The 20,227-nt window shown below is 46.9% G+C and overlaps 1 protein-coding gene and 1 long non-coding RNA gene across 5 annotated transcripts in view; one reads left to right on the top strand and one right to left on the bottom strand.

The window, feature by feature from the left end:
* The window catches only part of EFCAB6 (EF-hand calcium binding domain 6), a 266,713-nt gene that overhangs the window by 124,008 nt on the left and 122,478 nt on the right, over positions 1-20,227 (top strand). For all 4 annotated transcript variants that reach the window (XM_042247852.1, XM_042247853.1, XM_042247851.1 and 1 more), the window contains exons 13-17: positions 6,138-6,305; positions 8,123-8,182; positions 8,286-8,446; positions 14,560-14,733; positions 16,836-17,004. In XM_042247852.1, the coding sequence (XP_042103786.1) occupies positions 6,138-6,305; positions 8,123-8,182; positions 8,286-8,446; positions 14,560-14,733; positions 16,836-17,004 (732 nt within the window). The remainder of the gene's footprint in view (positions 1-6,137; positions 6,306-8,122; positions 8,183-8,285; positions 8,447-14,559; positions 14,734-16,835; positions 17,005-20,227) is intronic.
* LOC121819239 (uncharacterized) lies at positions 11,932-16,893 on the bottom strand. Its single transcript, XR_006059498.2, has 2 exons — positions 16,425-16,893; positions 11,932-14,726 (listed from the first exon to the last, which is right to left on the bottom strand). It is a non-coding gene; the product is annotated as an uncharacterized LOC121819239 (long non-coding RNA).

Below are 20,227 nucleotides of genomic sequence, written 5' to 3'. Positions count from 1 at the left end.
ATTCTTGCCTGGGAAATCCCATGGACAGAGGAACCTGGCAGGCTATGGTCCATGGGGTTGCAAGAGTCCGTCACAATTTAGAGACTAAATAACAGCACAGTTAATGACAAAAGACTGAATACTTCCCCCAAATCAGGCTGCTGCTGCTAAGTTGCTTAGTTGTGTCTGACTCTGTGCGACCCCATAGACGGCAGCCCACCAGAGTCCCCCATCCCTGGGGTTCTCCAGGCAAGGACACTGGAGTGGGTTGCCATTTCCTTCTCCAGTGCATGAAAGTGAAAAGTGGAAGTGAAATTGCTCAGTCATGTCCAACTCTTCGCAACCCCATGGACTGCAGCCCACCAGGCTCCTCCATCCATGGGATTTTCCAGGCAAGAGTACTGGAGTGGGTTGCCATTGCCTTCTCCACCTGAAATCAGGAAAAACACAATAATGTCAGCTCTAGCTACTTCTTTCCAACATTATACTGAAGTTCTAGATGATGTAATCAGGAAAGAAAAGAAATAAAAGGCATATACATTGGGAAGAAAAAAGTAAGACTGTCTTTAATCACGGACCACTTGGTCTTGTAATAGAAAATTCTAAGGAATGCACTCACACACAAACTGCTAGAACTAATAAATGAATTCATCAAGGTTACAGGATACAAGCTCCATGGACAAGAATCGGTTGTATTTCCATGAATTAGCAATGCACAGTCTGAAAATAAACTTCAGTAAGCAATTCCATTCACACAGCATGAAAAGAATAAAAAACATAGAAGTACATTTAACAAAAGAAGGCCAGGTTTGTGTACTGAAAATTATAAAACCCGGTAAAAAGTAAAAGAAGATGTAAATAAGTGAAGAGACATTTAATATTCATGGATTAGAACACTCAGTATTATTAAGGTGGCAATTCTCCCCCAGATTGATCTGTAGATTCAATGAAAGCCCATCAAAATTCCAGCTGGCTTTTTTTTTTTTTTTTTTTTGCAGAAACTGTAAATCTGATCTTAAAATTCATTTGGAAATGCAAGGGTTGCAGAATAGCTAAAACAATTTTGGAAACAAAGAGTGACGTTAGAGTACCTAAACTTCCAGATTTTGAATCACAGGAAAAAGTTAGAGTAATAAAGACAGGGTGATACAGGCATGGGATAGACATTGATCAATAGAACATAATTGAGGGTATGGAAATAACCCCTCACATTGATGGTCAATTAGTTTTCAACCAGTTCAGCAGGTGAAAGAATAATCTTTTCAACAAATGGTGCTGAGACAAGTGGGTGTGCCAACAAAAGTCATATAGTCAAAGCTACGGTTTTCCAGTAGTCATGAACGGATGTGAGCGTTGGACCGTAAATAAAGCTGAGGACCAAAGAATTGATGTTTTCAAGTTGTGGTGGTGGAGAAGACCTCTTGAGAGTCCCTTGGACTGCATGGAGATCAAACCCATCGATCCTAAAGGAAATCAACCCTGAGTACTCATTGGAAGGACTGATACTAAAGCTGAAGCTCCAGTACTTTGGCTCCCTGATGTGAAGAGCCAACTCTTGGAAAACACCCTGATGATGGGAAAGATTGAGGGCAGGAGGATAAGGGGTTGACAGAAGATGAGACAGTTGGATGACATCACCGACTCAACGGGTGTGAGTTTGAGCAAACTCTGGGAGATAGTGAAGGACAGAGAAGACTGGAGTGCTGCAGTCCATGGGGTCACAAAGATTCTGTTGTGACTTAGTGACTGAACAATGCAAAAAGATGAAGTTAGACCTTTTCTTTACATTATAAAAATTAACTTAAAACGGACCATAAACCTAAATATAAGAGCTAAAACAGTAAAAGTCTTAGAAGACATATGTGTAATTCTTTGTGACCTTGTGTTAGGCAAAGATTTTTTTAGATGTGATACTAAAAGCATGATCCACAAAACAACAAAATGTATAAATTGGACTTATTTAGAATCAAAAGCTTTTGTTGTTCAGAAGATACCATTAAAGAGGTGTAAAGACCACAAACTGGGAGAAAACGTATGCAAATTCTATATCTGGTAAAGGACTTATATCTAGAATATGTGAGAACTCTTAGAACGCAATAAGAAGACTACCCAAATTTAAAACGGACAAGACTTTAATAGACATTTCACCAAAGAAGATTTAGGGATACCCAGTTGACACTGGAAGCGGAGCTCTACATTGTTAGTCATCAGGGAAATGCAAATCAATAGGACAATGAGATACCACCTCACACCCCCTGGAGTGGCTACTGTCAGCAAGACAGATGGCAGTAAGTGCTGGTGATGCTGTGACGATGGCACTTACACACCCCCCCTGGGGTCATACAGTGGTACGACTGCTACAGAAAACAACAGAGCCATGTCCTAACAATTTAAAACAGATTTACTACATAACCCAGGAATTCCACTCCTAGATATGTCTGCCCAAGAGAAATAAAAACATGTCCACACAAAGGCTTGTGTGCAAGAGTCCACAGTAACATTATTCCTCATTTCCAAACTGGAAACAGTCCAAATGTTCATCAACTTATGATAATACAAAACGTGCCGTATCATACAATGGAATAGTATTAACCGGAATAAAAAGAACAAAATACCGATCCATGCAACATCATGGATGAGCCTCACAAACGTTATACCTGTTGAAAGAAGGCAGATGGAAGGTGCATACAGATAAAATGTACAAGTCTATTTACATGAAATATCCAGAAAAAAAGCAAATATGTATAGGGATAGACATGAGATTAGTCCCTTAGGATAGGGTAGAAATGGAGTGACAGCAAATGGGCACAAGGTTTCTTTGGGGTGATGGAAATACTCGAATTAGAGAGTGATAATGGTTGATTTTAGAACTTACACCCCCAAAAGATGTGCTTTTCGTTACAGGGGACTGGAATGCAAAAGTAGGAAGTCAAGAAACAAAATGCCTGGAGTAACAGGCAAATTTGGCCTTGGAATACGGAATGAAGCAGGGCAAAGGCTAACAGAGTTTTGCCAAGAGAATGCACTGGTCGTAGCAAACACCCTCTTTCAACAACACAAGAGAAGATCTACACATGGACATCACCAGATGTTCAACACCGAAATCAGATTGATTATATTCTTCGCAGCCAAAGATGGAGAAGCTCTATACAGTCAGCAAAAACAAGACCAGGAGCTGACTGTGGCTCAGATCATGAACTCCTTATTACCAAATTCAGACTTAAATTGAAGAAAGTAGGGAAAACCACTAGACCATTCAGGTATGACCTAAATCAAATCCCTTATGATTATACAGTGGAAGTGAGAAATAGATTCAAGGGACTAGATCTGATAAATAGAGTGCCTGATGAACTATGGACGGAGGTTTGTGACATTGTACAGGAGACAGGGATCAAGACCATCCCCATGGAAAAGAAATGCAAAAAAGCAAAACGGCTGTCTGGGGAGGCCTTTCAAATAGCTATGAAAAGAAGAGAAGTGAAAAGCAAAGGAGAAAAGGAAAGATATAAGCACCTGAATGCAGAGTTCCAAAGAATAGCAAGAAGAGATAAGAAAGCCTTCCTCAGCGATCAATGCAAAGAAACAAGAGAATGGCAAAGACTAGAGATCTCTTCAAGAAAATTAGAGATACCAAGGGAACATTTTGTGCAAAGATGGGCTCAATAAAGAACAGAAATGGTATGGACCTAACAGAAGCAGAAGATATTAAAAAGAGGTGGCAAGAATACACAGAAGAACCATACAAAAAAGATCTTCACAACCCGGATAATCACGATGGTGTGATCACTCACCTAGAGCCAGACATCCTGGAATGTGAAGTCAAGTGGGCTTTAGGAAGCATCACTACAAACAAAGCTAGTGATGGAATTCCAGTAGAGCTCTTTCAAATCCTAAAAGATGCTGCTGTGAAAGTGCTGCACTCAATATGCAAGCAAATTTGGAAATCTCAGCAGTGGCCACAGGACTGGAAAAGGTCAGTTTTCATTCCAATTGCAAAGAGAGGCAATACCAAAGAATGCTCAAACTACCACATAATTGCACTCATCTCACATGCTAGTAATGATCAAAATTCCCCAAGCCAGACTTCACCAGTATGTGAACCGTGAACTTCCAGATGTTCAAGCTGGTTTTAGAAAAGGCAGAAGAACCAGAGATCAAATTGCCAACATCTGCTGGATCATCGAAAGAGGAAGAGAGTTCCAGAAAAACATCTATTTCTGCTTTATTGACTATGCCAAAGGCTTTGACTGTGGATCACAATAAACTGCGGAATATTCTAAAAGAGATGGGAATACCAGACCACCTGACCTGCCTCTTGAGAAACCTATATGCAGGTCAGGAAGCAACAGTTAGAACTGGACATTGAACAACAGACTGGTTCCAAATAGGAAAAGGAGTACGTCAAGGCTGTATATTGTCACCCTGCTTATTTAACTTATATGCAGAGTACATCATGAGAAACGCTGGACTGGAAGAAGCACAAGCTGGAATCAAGATTGCCGGGAGAAATATCAATCACCTGAGATATGCAGATGACACCACCCTTATGGCAGAAAGTGAAGAGGAACTCAAAAGCCTCTTGATGAAAGTGAAAGTGAAAAAGTTGGCTTAAAGCTCAACATTTAGAAAACGAAGATCATGGCATCTGGTCCCATCACTTCATGGGAAATAGATGGGGAAACAGTGGAAACAGGTCAGACTTTATTTTTGGGACTCCAAAATCACTGCAGATGGTGATTGCAGCCATGAAATTAAAAGACGCTTACTCCTTGGAAGGAAAGTTATGACCAACCTAGATAACATATTCAAAAGCAGAGACATTACTTTGCCAACAGAGGTCCGTCTAGTCAAATCTATGGTTTTTCCAGTGGTCATATGGATGTGGGAGTTGGACTGTGAAGAAAGCTGAGCGCCAAAGAATTGATGCTTTTGAGCTGTGGTGTTGGAGAAGACTCTTTAGAGTCCCTTGGACTGCAAGGAGATCCAACCAGTCCATTCTGAAGGAGATCAGTCCTGGGTGTACTTTGAAAGGACTGATGCTAAAGCTGAAACTCCAGTACTTTGGCCACCTCATGCAAAGAGTTGACTCATTGGAAAAGACTCTGATGCTGGGAGGGATTGGGGGCAGGAGGAGAAGGGGACGACAGAGGATGAGATGGCTGGATGGCGTCATCGACTCGATGGACACGAGTTTGAGTGAACTCCAGCAGCTGGTGATGGACAGGGAGGCCTGGCGTGCTGCGATTCATGGGGTCACAAAGAGTGGGACACGACTGAGCGACTGAGCTGAACTGAATGGTTGATTATTGAAAATCATAAATATTAGTTGTCAACGACTCCTACTTGGACATTAAAGAATGGTCACTCCCCCACTAAAAAGTACCCTGAACATACCCTGTAACTTACTTAATTTTCTCCAAGGAAACCTGTCCTTTTCACGTTTTGGGCCCTGAATCTGTAGTTGGCGTTCATGCACTGTTGCATCACTTAAAGTCTTTGGTCAGATTGATATTCACAATCTCTCTTTGTGAAGAGATGGGGTCCTTTATTTCCCCTGCCTTTCCAGTAAATAGTTTCTCTCAATTTTGATAGTCAATTTACTTATTGATAATTTTTTATTCTGGGAGAAGAAGTTTGCCTCCCAGTATTTTGCTCATGTTTTCTTTATGGTGCGTGGCTGAAATTTTTCTCGCTAAGTAATTGTCCATTTACGTAATTGACGAGGTTGGTGGTAGTGCAAACAAGCATAATTAATATTCTTAGTAAATTGGCAAGTTGCAATTGAATTTCCAGGAAATCCTATGCCCAGTGTGGCTGAGCTGCAGGGTCCTCAGGTGGGTTAGGGCAGGAAAAGCTGTTTGGCTTCTGAGACCACCAGCATTCAGCCTGTCCTGGGGAGAGGGTCAGCCTCTTTCTTGCCACATCCTGACAAAGAACATCGTAGCAAGGGCACTGGCAAAGTTCTAGATCCCCTCCCCTGACTGCTCTTGGCACGTGGGTTATACAGTGAACATCAGCTGAGGTTTTCGTATTTCAAATCACAATTCTATTTGGCCCCAAATCTTGATTTATTAAGTGCTGCCCAATACATGTCATGCTTTTTTCTTCCCTTTTTTCCTTGTTTTAAAAAAATTCCCTTATAATATTTTCATGCTCAGAAACCTGACGGACAGATAACAGGGCAAGAACTGCAACGCGTCCTAAATTGCGTGGTTGTAAACATAAGTGATTCAGAATTCAAAGAACTAATGCGAATACTTGACCCTGGGTGCACCGGGTGTGTCAACATCAGCAAGTTTATTGAGCTAATTGAAGAGAACCCTAAGGTGAGTTTTGCCACAACTTCACGTTTCTTTTTTCTGTTTATGGTAGGAAACGTAAGTGTTGTTAGTGAAATAAGAGATGCAGGTGGAATATGGTTTAAATAGCTGAATGCACATTTTCCACCGGAGTTAATTTTAATTTTAAGTAAGAGTTGTGTTTAAAAGCTGTTTGATTTTAACTTTTAGTTTCTAAACCTGGGTTTGACCCCTGGGTTGGGAAGATCCCCTGAAGAAGGGAAAGGCTACCCATGCCAGTATTCTGGCCTGGAGAATTCCGTGGGCTACAGTCCATGGGGTCGCAAAGAGTCAGATACAACTGAGCAACTTTTGCTTTTCTAAATCTCACTGAAGGACGAACGTTGACATTTGCCAAAACTTTCCTTGAATGGCAGCACTTGATACACCAGATATAACTCCTTTTCACAGCATTTCAGTAGCACTGCTAGAACCTGCCTGCCCATGCAGGAGACGTAAGAGATGCGGTTTCGATCCCTGGGTCGGGAAGATCCCCTGGAGGAGGGCATGGCAACCCACTCCAGTATTCTTGCCTGGAGAATCCCATGGACAGAGCAGCCTAGGGGACCACAGTCCATGGGGTCACAAAGAGTCAGACTTGTCTGAAGCGACTTAGCACGACTTAGCATTTGAAATAAGACAAAACAACTGCTTATTGCCTCTAATGGCAAACACTTAGGGTATTTATTTCTTTTGGTTGAAAGTTGATAGTTTTGTTATTATTAATCCTTATATAACTTTAATAGCTATTTAGCATTTTAAAATTTTAAGAACTTTGAAAAAATCGGATTAGTTTCAGATAATGCATGCCATGGACATTAGCAGAGTCTCATTGAAATGTTTGTTGAAGATTTCTTTTTACCAGGTACAGGTTAGCTTTTAGTTTAAATTTTATGGTTTGTGTACATTCATGGTAAGCTCCTTCAATTGTGTCCGACTCTTTGGGAGCCCATGGACTCCTTTGACCACTAGCCTCCTCTGTCCATGGGATTCTCCAGGCAGGCATATAAACAGATGGATTAGAAACACTGGAACACGAGATGTGCAAATAGAAGAAAATTAAGATCACTGCTAATTCTCACATGGAGGAATTGTATGACGTTTTTACTCACTCTTGCATGTTCTTCCAAACCTTTATACCTTTATACACACACACACTAGTTTTTGCAGCTTTATTGAGGTATAATTGATATATAAAAGTACAATTTAACATACAGTATACAATTTGATGAGCTGGATATATGCATATATATATTTTTCATATATGATATCTATTTTATTTTAAAATGAGATATGTAATTAGTGACTTTTAAATTTATCATCAGTTAACATATTGTTAACCCTTAGTGTCAGTAAAAATTCTGCCATGTAATATTAAAAGATACAGAGTAGTCCCCATTGTTACAATCTGGGTGTTCATTATTTAATTTCTAGGTGATGGATTTTTTTTTTAATTTTTATTTTTACTTTATTTTACTTTACAATACTGTATTCGTTTTGCCATACATTGACATGAATCCACCACGGGTGTACAGGCATTCCCAAACATGAACCCCCTCCCACCTCCCTTCCCATAACATCTCTCTGGGTCAGGTGATGGATTTTTTCATGCTTGTTGTACTTTTTAAAATAAACACAAGTTGAATGTAGTTATCCTCATTTCCAGATAGGAGCTGGTGGGCTCAAGGTCTAAACTATTGGCTAGTCAGGGACAAAACTGACAGCCCAAAGTCCGTCTGCCTCCTAAGCCTCCACTGCCTTTATGAGTGATTTGTATTTATACACATTTTCTGTTTCCCAATCAGCTGCACAAAATACCTGCCTGTAAGGACACCAAGATGCCTCTCTTCCTGGCTTGGGATTCAGTAAGTAACGCTTTCCCGTGTGGCCCCAGGGTGCTACCTCCCACCCCAGGTTACAAACATGCAGTTTGGTAAATATGATTCCCCCCCCCCCGCCCCCCGGTAGGTGGAAGAAATTATTCATGACTCGATTGCTAAGAATCCATCAGCTTTCTGTAATATGCTGCGGTCATATGACATCGGAGACACAGGACTCATTGGGCGAAATAATTTCAAGAAAATCATGCGCGTATTCTGCCCATTTTTAACAACTGAACATTTAGTAAAGTAAGTTTTCAGGTAACAGAATTAGTTCATGTCACATCTTCCTTAAAGTCTGTTTGATAATTCTAAACCTTTTTCTACGTGTTTTCTGCTGTGTTAGTAGGTAGTACTGATAATAGCTTCTAGTTATTGAGCCTGTACTAAGCCTTGAACGTTGGTTGAGAACCTGGCATATATACTATATGACTGAGTCCTTGCCACAAGTGTGTAGGGCTGCATTACAACTCCTTTTCCTGAATAAGGAGACGGAGGCCTGAGGACGTTCAGCGAGTCCTTGGAGACACACGGGAGTGAGCCATGGAGCCTGGGTCCCATCCTGCTTGCCATGACCCCTGTGGTCTGAATCTTCAGGCTGTTTTACCTCCCAGGGTGTCTGGCTGCGACCAACCAGCTCATAAATGGTAGCCTGATTTATAGTTTATATATATAATTTATAGTTCGTTTTCATTTAAAACTTACTTTGTGGTAGCTGAGCCGAAGTTGGAGGGGACAGGGATATTAGAGACAGAAGAGAAGGGTGTCCTGAAGATTCCATGGGTCCTGCCTGGTGTCTGTTCCACCCTCCAGGTGGAAGGGCTTGCCCCCTGTGGCATTCCCTCACTACAGATGACCTTGACAACTAGCAGGCTGGAGTGGGACTCAGGCGGGATGGCGCCTGCCACAGGCCGCCCTCAGAAACAGGTGGCCAGTGCTCCCCAGGGTGTGGGCAGTAATCTGGGAGATTCCTGTAGATGGAAATTCAGAGGCATCACAAGGATGCTCTTTCAGTCCTTCCAAATGGAATGTTAAACATCTTATTTTTTTCTTTACTTATTTTTTTTTACTTTGCTTCATATTACATTGGTTTAAAGTGACCCAGTTGTTGGCCTCTCTTTCTATGAACACTCATAGCCCATTTTCCCCATGGCTTATAAGAAGTGGGGGCAAGGCTTTCCCTGTAAGGAGGGGCTTTCGAGAGCTTGGTGTGCTGGGCCAGCTGTTTGCATCCATCCAGTTCACAGAACTCTTGCAGGAAGATCAGTTTGCTTGGGGCAGGGGGAAGAAACCAAACAAAGGGGAGAAGCAGGTGACAGCAAGCCAGAGGCGGTTCTGGAGGAGCTCAGGGAGGGGTGAGGGCTGGGCTGGGCAGCGGGCGAAGGCGGAGGCCGCGGGGATGTCCGTGTCTGCAGGGCTTGCTTGTGACTGTGCTGAGTGCTCAGACCCAGGGGAGAGGGAGAGAGAGGGAGGAGCCCAAGGCTGGCCGGGCAGCTCAGTTGTCCTTCCACTTGGTCTATCACTCAGTGAGTGTTGCATGAGTCTCCTGCATCTGGCCATCCTGTTATATCAGTAAAAAAAAAAAAGTGAAGTCGCTCGGTTGTGTCCAACTCTTTGGGACTCCATGGACTATAGCCCACCCGGCTCCTCCATCCATGGGATTTTGCAGGCAAGAGTACTGGAGTGGGTTGCCATTTCCTTCTCCAGGGGATCTTCCCGACCCGGGGATTGAACCCAGGTCTCCTGCATTGCAGGCAGATGCTTTACCATCTGAGCCACCAGAGAAGCTCCTATTATATCAGTCAGTTCAGTTCAATTCAGTTGCTCAGTTGTGTCTGACTCTTTGTGACCCCATGAACTGCAGCACGCCAGGCCTCCCTGTCCATCACCAATTCCCAGAGTCCACCCAAACCCATGTCCATTGTGTCAGTGATGCCATCCAACCATCTCATCCTCTGTTGTCCCCTTCTCCTCCTGCCCTCAATTTTCCCAGCATCAGGGTCTTTTCCAATGAGTCAGCTCTCTGCATCAGATGGCCAAAGTATTGGAGTTTGAGCTTTAACATCAGTCCTTCCAAAGAACACCCAGGACTGATCTCCTTTAGGATGGACTGGTTGGATCTCTTTGCAGTCCAAGGGACTCTCAAGAGTCTTCTCCAACACCACAGTTCAAAAGCATCAATTCTTCTGCCCTCAGCTTTCTTTAATAGGTTTACAGAAAGGCCTTCATTTACTGGCGGTGGGGAGGGGGGGGTGTGGGGGTGTCTAACGTGGGGGAAAGAGATGCAGAAGTGCCCAGTGTGGCGTGCGAGCACCAGAGTACCATGTAGGCACAGTTCTGGAAGCCCGGAGGGTGGGGCCAGGGCACAGAAGGCGAGCAGCTTCCCAGGGATGTGAGGCTGGAACCCGGAGAAGAAAGGGAAGAGCCTTGCAGGACGTGGGGCAGCAGGGGATGCTCCCACGGGACAACTGGGCGGGATATGTGCGGAGAGCGGCAGGGGCCCGCGGCACGGGGCGGGAAGGGCAGGCGAGAAGGATGGGCACCCCCCCACCAGGGGACCGGAGTCATCCAGTGGGCAGGGTCCTCCACAGGGTCTGAGAGCCGCCAGGACGGAGGGCTCTGAAAATGCCCCTGCCCCCGCCTGCGGGCCGGCAGGGCGCGGGCACACCGAGCCCCTGTCGCCTCTGCCATGCGGCCCACAGCCGAGAAGCAGAGCTGAGGGCCAACCGGAGGCCGCGAGAGGGTCTAGAGGGGGCGAGGGGCCACGCCCGGTCTGTGCTCTGTAAACACAGCTCTGGCTCCAGGGAGGGGGACGGACGGGTGTAATGGGGGAAAGGGGAAGGAAGGGGCCGGAAGGAGGAGGGGCAGAGGACCGTGGGGCCGGCTGCTGCGGGGTGGTCTGCGCAGCAGAGGAACCGCCCGCTGACTTTGGACAGGGAGGCTGACGGCCGAGAGCGCAGCGGTCTCCGGGGATGCCCGGGGCTGCTCCAGCCGCCAGGTGGGAGAGACAGGGCCGCTGAGAGAGCAGACGGGGTGAAAGCGCCAGAAAAAGGGCTGCAGGAAGATGTGGGGCTCAGAGGGGAGTCTGGGCCGGGACGAGACCCCGGGGTCCTCACACGACCGCTTGCTCGTTTGTTTGTTCGACAAGCGTTTGTCTGGGGTTGACGGTGGACTGGCTGGCTGAGGTGAGCAAGCCTCGGGCAGGACCTGAGGGCACCACCAGGCAACCAGGGCCCTGGCTGGTCCTGCAGCAGAGGAAGCCGAGAAGGTCAGGGCAGGGGTGCCTGAGGCTAAGGGGGCAGGGGCCCAGCGAGGTCAGAGGTCACAGAGGAAGCAAGTGGGGTGAGCAGTTGGGTGGGGGGAGACCCAGCAGGTCCTCAGGATGTGTGTGGTGCAGAGAGGCCAGGGTCAGGAAGGGAGTCCCCTGGCTTCACAGACAGGCTCTGGCAGGCCTGCGGGCTGGGAAAAGCCGAAGACTGCAGCCAGCATCTGCGGAGGAAAAGCAGATGGAGCCAGGGTGGGAAGAAGGATTATGGGGGTGCTGACCTAGGAGTCCCCCCCTCCAGACTTCTCAGTGCAGGGGGAGGCGAGATCGCCAGCTGAGTGGGCAGGTCGCAGGTGGAATGGGAGGCTTGGGAGTTAAACGTTTGCAGCAGCTTCCAAGGGCCAACAGAGGGGAACCTCTTGAAGTCTCCGTTTACTTGTCCCTAAAAAGAAGATGACACCCAGTGGCATTCATGTTCTACCTGAGTACACTTTATTTTCTTTATATCAACTCCTCTTTTTCTGAAGTATATTAATTTTTTTTAAAAGCCTTTTCTTATATGTAAAAACATCATCACTCGCTGTAAAGAGATTATGCTAAGTCTGCCTTTCATGAAAACAGTATGATTAAATCCTAATGAAATGTCTCTATCTGCCAAAGGCTCTGAGCAGAAGGCTTGCTATTGCTTTGTTAAAATGTAGGTTAATAAATAGAAAAAAATATGAGTTATGTTCGATACCACTTAAAGTAAAAGAAATGGGAATTTGCAAACAAGTGGAAAGACAGAGCAGGAAGGAGAAGGTGGTTCACGCATGTGTGCTGGTGGGTGTGTAAATGAAAAAGCCTCTCTGGAAAGCAGTTTGGTGTAACAAGGGGCTTCCCTAGTGGCCCAGATGGTGAAGAATCTGTCTGCAATATGGGAGACCTGGGTTTGATCCCTGGGTGGGAAAGATCCCTGGAGAAGGGAATGGCTGCCCATTGCAGAATTCTTACTTGGAGAATCCCATGGACAGAGGAGCCTGGCAGGCCCCAGTCTATGGGGTTGCAAAAAGTTAGACATGACTGAGTGACTAACACTTTCACTTTTTTCACTTTGGTGTGAAAAGGACCATCCCCTGCCCACTTTGTCCCTGTGGTTCTTCTAGGAATACGTACCATGAATACATGTAGAGGTTCAGGGTGTGTTTGGAATACCACTGGCTGACCTGCCAGGGGTGTTGGGTTGGGGTAGGGTGGGCAGGAAATGAGGATGAACCCAAGCTTCTGGCTGAAGCACCTGGGGACTCAGGGTTGTCATCTGAGCTGGGGGAGGCTGAGGGGGACGGTTTCCGGGAGCAGAAATCAGAAGTTTCATTTTAGACACGTTAACTTGGAAAGGAGATTGGTGGACGTCTCACCACCCAGAGTTGCAGGTCGCGCCATTCGCCTCCTCCGCCTTCCCCGACCCCACCTCCCAGGTGCTCCCCGCCTGTTGCCCGGCTCCACTCTTCCTGGCTCCTGTCATTTGTTCATGTTTATTACCTGTGCCACCCCACCAAGGATGTAAAATGTGGAGACTCTGTCTCTTCGGGCTGAAGCTCCAGTACCTAGGAGTGGAAGAGTGCCTGGCTCATGGACAGGGCATCTTAAATGTCAAGCGAGGAAATGAATGAATGAACTTTAGTGGGTTGATCATGTAAGCACCTGGATTTTTGAGATGCAAGCCTTTCTATCTCTTCTCCATTATGTAACCAGTCTTTGTCTAAGCTACAAAGTGAATTTGCTCAATCGTGTCCGACTCTTTGCAACTCCGTGGACTATAGCCTATGAGGCTCCTCTGTCCATGGCATTTTCCAGGCAAGAGTACTGGAGTGGGTTGCCATTTCCTTCTCCAGGGGATCTTCCCAACCCAGGGACCGAACCCGGGTCTCCTGCATTGCAGGGGCAGATGCTTTACCATCTGAGCTACCAAGGAAACCCTACAGAGATGATCACATTAAAACCCTGCTTGAAGCACTTGGGTGTCCTCTTGCCATTAGGAAAACACCAGCTGCTTTAACAGAATGTGGCTTCCCAGCCCCTCAGGATCCTCAAGCCCCTCTGGAACTCGGGCTCTGTAGCCAGAAGGCCTGGGTTCAAATCCCAGCTCGGCCCTGAACAAGCTGTGAACTTGGGCAAGTGCTGAGCATAAGAGCTGTGGTGAGGATCAAATGAGGTGATAGACACAAAGCCTGCCACCCAGGGTCAAGCGCACATGGAGCTCTCATTTGCTGCGGCCATTCCCGTAGGTCCCAGCTCAGCGAGGCTGATGCTGACCTCTCTGTTGTGTCCGGGTTTTCAGATGATCTGTTCCCTCCTTTCAGAACGAGCCTTCCCCAGCCTCTTGCAGCTCCATGAGGTGGGCTTGCTGTGCTTTGGGAGCATGGAAGTCTTAACCACTGGACCACCAGAGGAGTCTCAAACTAATCCATACTTACATAATACAATTGGAAGAAATCCATCAAGTGTGTATATCTCTGTGAACCCATCACAAGCTGTCAACCCAGACTCTAAACTTTTTCATCGTCCTTAAAACTTCCTTGTGCCCTTTGCAGTCCCTCTCTTCCACCCACCTGGCACCATGTCACTGCAGATGACTTGGCATTTTCTAGGATTCTCTGTAAATGCAAGCGTACAAGATGCCAGGTTTTATTCACCAAGCGTAATGTCTGTGCGGCTCACTCGCGCTGTTCTGTGTATCCACAGTTGGTTCTTGTTCATTGCAGAGTAGACTTCTCTTTTATGGTCTTCTCCAGCCTTGTGGATCCACTCGTCTATGGATGGGCATTTGGTTTGTTGCTAATTTTTCTCTTACAATGAAAGCTACAGGTATTATACCAGTCTTTGTGCAGACATACGTTTTTATTTCTTCCAGCCAAGTGCCTATGGGTAGGATAGCTGGATCCTCTGATGAGTATACCTTCGGTTGCCCCACTGTCTTCCAAAGTGGGAGCGCCATCTCGCACTCCACCAGCCGTGGAGGAGACCTGTAGCCACTCACCTCCTTGCCGATACTTGGTAGGCTCGCTCTTATTTCAGCTGTTCTAATGGGCGTGTTCTAATTATTTTTAAAATTCAGACTCTGCAGTAAGTTTCAGGATATTGCTTCAGGAAGAATCCTTTACAAGAAACTTTTGGCATGCCTAGGAATTAATCGACCGCCCACTGTCTCTCCAGTTTCCGTGCCAAAGGGTCAACTGTTAAACGAACAACTTCAAAAAGAGGAGCAGCCGCTGCCAGACCTTTCTGAGAGGTAAAACAAAACAAAAGCACGTATTAAAACCACGGTGCCTACTTCAGGATATGTTAGTTGCTCAGTTGTGTCCGACTCTTTGCAACCCTGTGGACAGTAGCCCACTGGAGTACACCAGTCTCTTCTGTCCGTGGAATTCTACTGCAAGGTAGACAGTAAATATTTGTTGACAAAAATGAGTATTTAAATATTTGGGGATTTAAATAAGAAAGATGGCAAATGATGAATGCAGTGATTAGAGTCAGGGCGTTTTAGAGCAAGCAGAGATCTTAGGACTACGCTACACTGACTTATTAATTCTAGGATTGAAAGCACTGAGACCTGAGAGGAGGTCTGGGGACTGGCCTCACATTATTTGGGCTTCCCAGGTGGCGCTAGTGGTAAAGAACCCCCCTGCCAGTACAGGAGATGTAAGAGACATGGGTTCCATCCCTGGGTCAGGAAGATACCCTGGAGAAGGAAATGGCAACCCACTCCTATGGAATCCCATGCTCAGAGGAGCTGGCAGGCTACAGTCCATAGGGTCGCAAAGAGCTGGACACAAATGAAAGCCACTTTGCATGCTCAGGTTATTCACAGGCTGAGTGGACACCCTGGGGGACGGACCCAGGACTTTCAGCTCCCAAAGAACTCAACTATTGCCTCCCTGCAGTCACACTTTTTGCCAGAGTTGTAGCTTCCTTACTGCTGTATAATATTTATTGCAAAATATACTCATAACACTGGTTAACATTTTCTAACATGAACGATAGAATTACTTAAATGATTGCCAAATTGAATCGTAACAGTAAAACGTACTTAGTAAATCCATTAAAAGTCAGACTGATGAATATTTTAGCCCTTCATTTTGAAAAATATAGGTTTAGCCTAATGAAAAGATATTATTTTAACTTGCTTGTTCTATAGCTTATAATAAATCCATGAGGAAAGATAAAATGTAGAACTAATTGGCCGACTTCACTTTGTCATATCCCCTTTAAAAAATTCTCAAGTGTAGAGCAATGGGAATATTTTAATGCTAAGGTGATGAAATTTGAATATCTGGGCACTTTAATAGTAGCTGCTTTATAGATGAGTAGAAAGATGGTATTTTAAGAGAAAGGTAAAAGATTCTATAAAGTGCTACGTCTGCCTCCCAAAAAAGCAGTGAAAGAAGTACTAGCAGTTTAGCATTTCATCAAACTTGGGCATTCCTGGAGAGCTCTTAGGGCTGGCAGAAGCAGCAGGTGAGGAGTCGAAGTCCATTCTCAGGACATCTCATGGCTATCGAAACGAGGTCTAGGAGACTGCAGGAGGGCTGGAGAATAATTAGCCTTCAAAGACACACAGATTCTCACACTCAGACACAGAGCACACCACGTAAGATCTGTATTATATAGATTAAATCGATTTCACAAGTCAACTTGGATTAATTGTGGACATCCCTTCCTTCCCCTGGCTGTCTGATGATCTTTGATCTGGTGGTCACAGAACAGCCTGTTTAACTTAAGGCTGTGTAGCAGGCTCTGACTTTGCATTTTCCCAGTTCACTAAAGTATCCTCTCTCAGCCGTGTCTTCCCACTCACACGCCAGATTCAGCCAGCTCAAAGCACAGCTGAAAACCTCAGGGCGGACACCAGCCCCTGCCCCAAAGCTCCCCACCCTGGCCTGCTGCCTTGTGCTGGGACCTCGGCCGGGGAGGGGAGCTTACCTGACACAGTGACACAGAGCTGCTGGCCTGGCTCTGAAGCTACGAGCCATGGGCGTGTAAGAAGTCCCCGAGTCCCTCGCTTGACCTCAGCGTCTGTCTGCACGTTTGTGAAAAGGGGATGGAAAGCCCCTGTGTTGTCCTGGGTTGAACCATAAGCGGGTGAGTTCTGTAGCAGGGGTCCCCAACCTCCGGGACCTCAAGCCTGGTGATCAGAGGTGGAGCTGATGTAATAACAATAGAAGTGAAGTGCACAATAAATGCAGTGAGCTTGAATCACCCCCAAAGCATCCGTCCCCCGTTCCATGGAAAAACTGTCTTCCACAAAACTGGTCTGCAGTGCTCAGAAAGGCTGGGGGCTGCTGGCCTATAGAAAGCGCGCTGCTGCAGCTGTGTGCCTGCTTGTGATTTTAGAGCCAAGCCCGCTGAGAGCCAGGGTGCCATGGCCAGGAACATGACGAAGGAGGAAGTCATTGAAAAGCTCAAAAGCTGCATACGGCAGCAGGACCCAGCACTCAGAAAGCGGTTTCTCGACTTCACCAGGGAGCCTGATGGCAAAATTAACACGCATGACTTCAAGAAGGTAGGAGAGTAAGGTTTCTCTGCGCTTCTGCGTTTCCTCCTTTCCGGAAGGAAGTTCAGTTGTCTTACTGTGCCGCTGCTGCTGAGTCGCTTCAGTCGTGTCCGACCCTGTGCGACCCCATAGACGGCAGCCCACCAGGCTCCGCCGTCCCTGGGATTCTCCAGGCAAGAACGCTGGAGTGGGTTGCCATTTCCTTCTCTTACTGTGCTGCCGGGCTCTGAAGGCACAAGCATTAAGTTTTTTTTCAGCCAGGGTTTATTCCAGGGCAAAACGGATGCATTTCTAGGCATCTTCCGACAATGTAAAAGGATTCTTCTGGCCAAAAATATCCTTGGCAACTTTCTTCAGACTGTGCTTCTGATGTGAATGCGGCTGGTTTTTGATAGTTAACCTTTCAAAACAAAGGGTTCACTGGTGCTTTCCTTGGCCATCCACTGAGGACCCGGCTCCGTGTGCGAGGTGGGGCAGTGGGGGGGGGGGGGCGGGGCGAGGCCGCTCAGGGACCCCCAGCCCTGCCAGCGAGGGCTTCCCAGGACGCTGTGATAACAGAGCTGCGGTTTGTGCCGCAAGAAAGTGGGGGAAAAAGAAACTGGCAGTGAAAATGGGAAGCTCAGAGTGCTGATTTGCATGTGCTTATGGGAACTAGGGAGGTTCATGCCAGAAAGAGCTCACTTTGAAGGGTTCTGCACAGACTTCTCAGGAATGAATTTGCACGATTGCTTAAAATTCCTATTATGATCCCCCTGGTTCATCATCTGCAGCTATTTTAAAGGGAAACCTTGCCTCTAATACGTAGTAGTGTCCGTGTGGACACCTTCAGAAGAAGGCAGTGAAATATATTTCCAAGAAGAGAAGTAATCAGATTAGCAGCTGCAGTTTATCTAGTGCCTGCCCCCATGCCAGGTGCCGAAATGGGCTCTGTCCGAATCTCATTTCCAAGCCTCTCATCGGCAGCAGTGTGGAGGGTGTGTGGAGGAGGGGGCCGGCTGGTGTAGGGAGGGGGGAAGGGATTAGATGGCTGTGGAAACAGTCCAGACCTCCCCTTCCCCAAGCAAGAGATGCGGAAGTGGAGGATCTAGGTTTGTGAGCCTAAGGGGCCCAGCAAGGAGACATGGGGTAAGAGGTAAGCGAGAGGACAGAGTCAAGGATGGTTCCACAAGTTCTGGCTTGGGGGGGGGGGGCAGGGACCAGGAACTGGGAGCCAGCCATTGCCGACTGGCAAGAGCAGCTTCAGTGGGTAAATGGGCAGGAGTCATGGAACCCTCCCAGGGCCTGGTCCCAGGTTCCACCCTGAATCACCTGGCAAATGGGGCCTCTTTGTGTTTGACTCTGATTCTTTTTTTCTTTTTAATTAAAGGTTCTTTATTTTTGTTCTGCTGGGTCTTTGCTGCTGCGCGGGCTTTTCTCTAGTTGCGGCAAGTAGCTGCTCTCTGTTGCAGGGCTTCACATTGTGGTGGCTTCTCTTGCTGTGGAGCTCAGGCTCTAGGCTGCGTGGACTCCAGCAGTTGCAGCTTGCAGGCTCCCGAGCTCAGGATCACTTGTTGTGGCGCTCAGGCTTAGCTGCCGCGTGGCCATGGCATGTAGGATCTTCCTGGACCAGGGATCCAACCTAGGTCCCCTACACTGGCAGGTGGGTTCTCAACCACCAGGCCTGCAGAAAAGTCCCTGGTTCATTTCTTTATTCTGCCTGTTTATCTTCCTCCAGTAAAAACATATGCTCCAAAGGTAGACATTTTTATCTCTTTTGGACAGAGATGTATCCCAGTACTTGGCACGCAGTAGGGCCCAGAGGACATTTGCTGGATGAACAGGTGAACCTGAAGAGGTAACTAGAATCCCCAGGGGAGCCTGAAGGGCCACCACCTGCGGAGTGAGGCAAGCAGCCACTTCAGAAGCCAGTTGGGGTTCCTAAACATGAGGCTGGTTCCCCTCTCCACCTGGCGCACCCACCCTGGCCCCGTTCTCTGCCCCCTGCCCGTCCCTACATCCCGGCCAAGCGGAGGGGCAGCTGCAGCTCTGTTCTTGCTTCCCGGTGGCACCGGCATGCTTCTCCCCTCCCTCGTTGCTGGCTTCCTGGAGACATGCCAGTGGGTGGCAGGGGCTGCGGAAGGAAACAGAAAATACTAGAGGATGGAGATGCAGGGAGAGGAGTCTGTTGATTCAGGAGACTCGACAACCAGTTCACGGCGAACACAGTTAGGGGAGTATTCCACTGGCTTCCCTCTTAGTGACTTGTTGGGTTTAACTTCTGAAAACCTCCTGTCGTGACCAGCCGTTTAACTTGAAGATCAATAATCATGGGGTGACTTTCAACCATCCGCTGGGGACCCAGATTTCAACTTGATAGGCTGGTAACCTCAAAGCATTATGTAAATGTAAGTTTTCGTTGTTAAATTATTTACCAATGAGAGCGATTCTACCGCTGGTGAAGTCAGAGCTGGGAAAATCATGGGCTTATACTATAGAAAGAAACCAGAATTTAGATTGGACATAATGCAAGGCACCCAGATGTTAAAGGTTTGCGAATACCCAACTTCAGTGGCAAGGAAACCTTTGAAACCAACTCTGCAGAGAGCTTTAAGTGTTAACAATGACTAATTCTGCAATGGGAATAATAGCAATGATAATAACCTTGATGGTAATGCTAACCGTTGCTAGACTAGTGATGGTCTCGCTACACTGACTGAAGACTTACTGACTCTGCCAGTGTGCAGGCGCTGGGCGTGTTGCTTCACAAGCGTTACTTGTAACTGTCACAGGAGCCCCATGAGACATAGATCACATGATACCCACGTCGCAGATGAGGAGACCGAAGCTTAGGACTTGAGATAATGGCTCAGCATGGTTCAGCTGGTAAGCCATTCAGACACTCGAATTTGAATCCATGCCAGTCTGTATCAACCTCAGACCCTTGCTGGGAGTGATACTGGCTTGGTGGGCGTCATACAGGCCGTGTGTGTGTGTGTGTGTGTGTGTGTGTGTGTGTGTGTGTGTGTGTGCTTAGTCACTCCGTCATGTCCGACTCTTTGCAGCCCCATGGGCTGGGGCCCTCCAGGCTCCTCTGTCCATGGGATTTTCCAGGCAAGAATACAGGAGTGGGTAGCTATTCCCTTCTCCAGGGGATCTTCTTGACTCAGGATTGAACCTGGGTTTCCCACATTGCAGACAGATTCTTCACCTTCTGAGCCACCAGGGAAGCCCATACAGGCTAGCTGGGTACAAC

The sequence above is a fragment of the Ovis aries genome, chromosome 3 (assembly GCF_016772045.2).
Source record: "Ovis aries strain OAR_USU_Benz2616 breed Rambouillet chromosome 3, ARS-UI_Ramb_v3.0, whole genome shotgun sequence".
Lineage (NCBI taxonomy): Eukaryota > Metazoa > Chordata > Mammalia > Artiodactyla > Bovidae > Ovis > Ovis aries.
The sequence above is the reverse complement of the archived record's forward strand: the minus strand, read 5'-3'. Positions and strand labels throughout refer to the sequence as shown.